The sequence below is a fragment of the Centruroides sculpturatus genome, unplaced genomic scaffold (genome assembly GCF_000671375.1).
Source record: "Centruroides sculpturatus isolate CEXI.00-Female unplaced genomic scaffold, Cexi_2.0 scaffold187, whole genome shotgun sequence".
Classification (NCBI taxonomy): domain Eukaryota; kingdom Metazoa; phylum Arthropoda; class Arachnida; order Scorpiones; family Buthidae; genus Centruroides; species Centruroides sculpturatus.
The window spans coordinates 502,651-508,674 of NW_019385662.1; the positions used below are offsets into that span (position 1 = coordinate 502,651).

At 27.1% G+C, this 6,024-nt stretch overlaps 2 protein-coding genes across 3 annotated transcripts in view; one reads left to right on the forward strand and one right to left on the reverse strand.

The window, feature by feature from the left end:
- Positions 1–903, reverse strand: part of LOC111640984 (ets DNA-binding protein pokkuri-like) — a 16,209-nt gene extending 15,306 nt beyond the window's left edge. Inside the window, exon 1 of the mRNA XM_023387081.1 lies at positions 863–903. Within this exon, the coding sequence (XP_023242849.1) occupies positions 863–888 (26 nt within the window). The 5' untranslated portion in view covers positions 889–903. The remainder of the gene's footprint in view (positions 1–862) is intronic.
- LOC111640982 (serine/threonine-protein kinase SIK3-like) overlaps positions 1–6,024 on the forward strand; it is a 143,355-nt gene that overhangs the window by 10,491 nt on the left and 126,840 nt on the right. The window contains exon 1 of one of the 2 annotated variants that reach the window (XM_023387077.1): positions 2,786–4,190. The exons of the other annotated variant lie outside the window; for it this stretch is intronic. Within the exon in view, the coding sequence (XP_023242845.1) occupies positions 4,047–4,190 (144 nt within the window). The 5' untranslated portion in view covers positions 2,786–4,046. Of the gene's footprint in view, positions 1–2,785; positions 4,191–6,024 lie in introns of those variants that run through there. 2 annotated transcript variants of the gene reach the window in all.

Below are 6,024 nucleotides of genomic sequence, written 5' to 3' on the forward strand. Positions count from 1 at the left end.
ATCTGCGTTGTAGTAGGGTATGCCATGAGAATGTACACTAAGAAGGGATTTTTAGAAATTTCCCCGCGGGGGGTGAGGGAGAGAATATAGTTTTCATCGAGTACTTAGATCATTTATACTTTAAAAATTATAAAAATATTAATATAAAAACAATTTTTTAAATACAGTATATTTAATCATAAAATAACAAAAATAAATAAATAATTTTTAAATTAAAAAAATAATATTGAAGTAAAATTTAAAAAAATATTTAGAATATTCTAAAACCAAAAACTTATTTAAAAATTACTATACATTATTTTAAAGTAGGAGCTGACGAATTATTTTTAAGTGTATTAAATTAATTAATTTATTGTTTGATTATTATATGTTTTAAATATATCAATTAATTGATATATTATCGGGAAGTAGTATTTAAAATATAATTATTTAAGAAATAAATTATAAAAAATAACGTAAATATAATTTTATGATGATTGTTCGGCTTTCCTGCATAACTTCTGTAAAGTAGAAGAAGCTACTCTTACAGGCGAGAAATGGAAATTTAGATAAAAATAATAATTACAAAAATATAAAAATGTTATTAAAAAAATAATAACGCAATTTATAACGAAATATAAACGTTTAAGCATTATTATTTAAGAATAAATTTATATGCTTGTATAAATTTAACTTATTGTTCGCTGTTTTTACTTACAAATGCCACCTGAATAAGAAGAGAAAATGTATCAGAGTAACGGGAGAATCTTTCTCACCTGCCTGATTTGAAATAAAACAATTCTAGAATTTAAAAATAAAAATATGTATATATAAAAACCTGTAATAATTCACTCATATATTCTATCTTTAACGCTTCTCCTACCCAGTATAGCTTAAGTAATTACGCATTCAGAGCAGCATTATACTCAGGAACAAATATAGACCCGCGAACACTGTTTAGTCTTCCTTGACGTCAATCATGTGCTGCCGTGCGCTTCTATGACGCTTTCTGACGTCATACTGGCGCGCCGAATGGCGTCACGCCGTTGTCATTCGACGTCAGCACAAACTGAGACCACAATGGCTTGACGTCATCGTCAGTTCATATAAATGACAATTTTCGAGTAATTTTCGATGGCATATTTGGTCTTTTTAGCATAATCAATGCTTCTAGAAGATTTTATTTAATTCTTATCCATGCAAATTCTGCAAATTCCTAGTTTTATCCATCTTTAAGCAGAATATTTTTTGCTGTTTTTTAATACACCCTTTGCAGCTCTAAATTATTATTTTTAAATTAAAAAAATGTATAATTAATTATACTGGATTATATAATAAAGATATTTACTTTAAAAAAATTAAATATTAAAATTTATTACTTGTTTTATCATTATTTTTTAATCATTATTTTTTACTAGAAAAATTCAGATAAATTTGATTTTAAGTAAATAAATAATACTCATATGCTCCTTTCTTATATATATTTTAAATTTAATAATTAATATTTTACTAATTAATTTTTNTTATTATAACCAATAAATATATTTTAAATTTAAATTATTTATAGAAATTTTTATTCTAAACAATTCTGATTTCTTTTTATAATTTAAAAATTAAAAAAAATTATCTTTTAATACAAATATTAAAATTACAATTACAAATCAAAGCAAAACGTATATAATTTAAATAATAATATTGTTAAAAAATGGAATAAATTATTCCAAAGAAGAAACTCTTATGCAGTCGAACCTCCTATAACGGCACCCTCTAAACGGTGACCATTTTTTCAGAAACGTTGAACCAAATTGCATACAAAATAACCTCCAAATAACGACCACTCCCAACAGCGGCCATTTTTTTACGTTCCAGTTAGTGGCCGTTGTTCAGAGGTTTCACTGTAATTTTAATTCTAAAAAAAAAAAAATAATATTTTAAGCATAATATTTAGTACGCTTGTCCTTAAATTTTAAGTTAAAAACAATGATTTTTTTTATTAAAAGTTTTTTTATTGCGATCAATAAAATTTTCAAATCATAAAAAAGCAGAGATTTTTAGAATAAACATATCTGCTGTTTTTTTTTAATTTTTAAAATAATTTTTTAATTCTAAAAAATTTTGCTATTTTTTATGATTTTCAAATAATATATATATTTCGATACAAATATTGAAATTACAATTATAAATCAAAGTAAAATGTATATAACAATAACAATAATAATAATATTAAAAAATCTAATAAATCCTTCCAAAAAAATTAGTTTTTTGAGAAGAATTTATAAGATTTTTTAGAAAATATGACATCTTTATGATGATAAAATTTATTTAATAAATAATAATAATAATAATAATAAATTATTTGATTTAGTTTCAAATATACAAAGAAAATCATTTTATAGAAATATTTTTTGTACATTTTTTTAGATTTTTTCCCCTCATATTGATTTTACATATGTACAAAAATTGGTATATTAATCAAGAGTTGAATATATAGTTGAATTAATCTTACCTTATCTAAAGTCATTATTTTTTCTTTGATTAGATATATTTGGCATATAAAATCTAGATATTGGGTAAAATATTTAAAAAATAATTCTAAAATCATTATAAATTTAGTAAAATATATTAAAAATAATATTTAAAAATATTATTTTTTAATGATTTTTTGAACTTTATGAAAGTTTCATATGCTTCATAAGTAGCATCCTTTTGATTTACAGTGGGATCTAAGGATAATGCATGATATAGAATGCTCTTTAATTAGATTCTCTTGCATCTTGGCATTGAAAATGTATAAAAATCTGCATTTAAATTGAAACAAGTATCATCATTATTAACAGATATTATTGTGACTTAGTGCTTGATTAATTTGGATTTATTTTTTATTTTTTGGAAATTACGGAATAATTTTAAATTGTGAGCAGCATTTTAGTAGAAATAATCTTGCTTTATTTCTAATTTTCATCCATATCCTCACCAATCGTTAACGGTAACAATTTAGCACGTAGTTTGTCAACCGGTAGCTCGCGTCCCCCACAAAAGTTGAGAGATACATTTCCGAATAATGCCAAAGTCTTCTAATTAAGAGAAAGGTTGGGAAGCGCAGGTTAAGCTAGCGAAATATCGTAATAAATGCATCTCGCGGATTTCTTAAACATACAAAACTCTAACTCGTATAAACATAAACGGAATTCACTTTCATCTAATGCCCGAAGGCCCCTAAATTTAGATAATTACAAAAAAAGAAGAAAAAATATATAAATTCAGTTGTAAAAGCTGGCGAACCGTCTATTGGTTACCATGGCTACTTGACGTAAATCTTACGTCATCGATGTTAGGAACCCACTAACATCGACACACCAAAACGAAAAAAAGAAAGAAAGAAAGGGGAAAAAATGAAAGAGGAAGAGAAAGTTAAAAAACAGCATTAGAAATTAACAGGGAAGTTAATTTTAGATAAAGGTTAACAAGCGCTAAAGGTCGAAGAAAAAGATTTTGCTAAATCCAAAGAGGTGTGTGTGTGTGTGTTACATCGATCCAGAGAAACACGAACTTCAATTGTGGCGCGTATGACGTCCGAAAGACGTCATCGCGCGTCATAGTCCCACTCACGAGCCAGCGCAGAACGATGACGAATCACATTGGACGTCGACAATTCGCTCGATTCGGTCGTCAAAACTTTTACCAATAAACATTATCTCGTCCGCCATCGACCAATACACATCACTCGAGCATATAAAGCAACGTTTAAAGAGCACCTCATCATTCAAAACTCCCGGATATAAACCGAAAAAACAATAGGAAACAACACTCAAAACAACAGCAACAACAACGGAAAAATATATGTGTGTGTGTACATATATATATTAATAATAATTATGTTCCTTTCCTGGTCTGCAAAGCATACCGTATTTTAGTGTCGTCGACAATATGGAGTTACATACGAGGAGCCATAAGTGAAGTGTCATAACGAAACGGTGGGTTCCACACACCAAACCGGTAAGGCCTTTTAAAAGTACTTTTTGGGTACGAGATTTCTGTAATGCGCATGCGCGAGGTGGGAGCACAACATGGCGGCGGACACGACCAAGAGTGGTGTCTCGACCACAACGTCTGGTCTTGTGCGTGTGGGTTTTTACGAACTGGAGAAAACAATTGGCAAAGGCAATTTCGCCATCGTCAAGTTAGCCACCCATATTATCACAAAATCAAAGGTAAGTGGCCCAAAATATAATTTAAATTATCTATCAAACCATGCGGCATGTCGTGTGTGTGTGTCTCTCTATGTGTGTAGTATGTGTGTAATGTGTAGTATGTGTGTGTGTGTAGTGTAATGTGTGTAGAATCGAGTGTCGAGTGTGTATGCACCTAATGAGTCGTGTCATTGGGGGTGAATACACAACTCGAAACATTAAGATGTGTTGAAACTTACAAAGATATTTAATGTGTTTTAAGTGTTTATTTGTATAGAAACGTATATACAGAATCTACAATCCGTGACATAACTTTTGTGTGTGAACAAACTTATTTATTAAAGTAAGAAAAAGTGGTTAAACGGGTTGTGTTTTAGTACCGATTCGCATTGACAAATGGTATTTTTTTACTTAAAAAATTTTAAAAATAAAATATATTAACGTTATTCCAATTTTGACATTTCTATTATTTATTAGATTAAAAAAGGGGTGATTATTTTTATTTATTTATTATTTTTTTACGTGTTTAATTGCGTCATGTGATAACTCCAACACTCCGTTGCGTCACTGGTTCACAGACCTGATGATTTGATTACGTAGGTCAATAGGTGATGTTGATATAGATAAAGGAAAAAATTACAAAAAAATAAATTAAAATAAAATAATAAGTATCTTTGTATTATTGAAACAAAGTAAAAAAATCGATTATACGAATCGATTGTTGATATATATATTTTTTTAATTTAAAAATTAATCGATTTTTTACTGAAATTGATGAGTAAATTAACACGTGGTCGCCACGAAAAAAATTAAATAAAATTATTTTAGGTATTGAAATTTACATATTTAGTTTTTTAGTAACACGTGTGAAGGAAATAATCAATTTTAGTAACTGGAATTGATTTTTTTTTAAATTTATTTAAGAAATTGATAAGTTAATGTTTGTTTCACTTACTGAAATTTCGGTGTATGAAACAATATGAAATAAACACTTTATTTTATTTTTATTTATTATTTTTCGGTGTTTGAAATTTATCAGCGTAACTAAGAAAATAATATAGATTTTTCTGTGATTGAAATGTGCACATCAATGCGATTTTAGTCTGCGAAACACAGTCTAAACAGAGAATATGAGAGGTTGTATTATTGAAATATAAGTATTTATTATTATTTTTTTTTAACACGTGGATGAAGCAATATCGAAATATACAAATTTACACAATTTTTAACACGTGGATTTAATGTATGAAACGTTATAGAAGATGACAAATAATGAAGCTGTTTAATTATTGAAATTTACATATTTTAACACGTGGATTTTAGTATATGAAACAATAGAATATACATGACTTTAATTATTGAAACGTACACGTTTTTATAACACGTGGATGCAGTGTATGAAACGATATGGAAATTTACAAATAATGAGTTTTAATTATTGAAATTTTCATATTTTAACACGTGGATTTTGGTGTGTGAAATTAAAAAATGGAAATGATTTTAATTATTGAAACGTATATGTTTTTGACACGTGGATTTAGTGTACGAAACAAAATTGAATATACAGTTTTAATTATTGAAATATACATATTTTAACAGATAGATTTTAATATACGAAACCAACGTTAAAAAAAAAACAAGCAGGAAATCGAACTTAATTATCGAAATCTACATAATTTCAACACGTGGTTTCTAATATGCACGAAATGAACACAGAAATTTTTCGTGTTCGATTTAATTGTTGTGAAAGCGAACATTTAGTGTATTTAACAATTTAAAACGGGGTTAACTTTTAAACAATGTCTCTATTGACACGTAATTATTTAAAAAAATAAATTAATTAACATATACATAT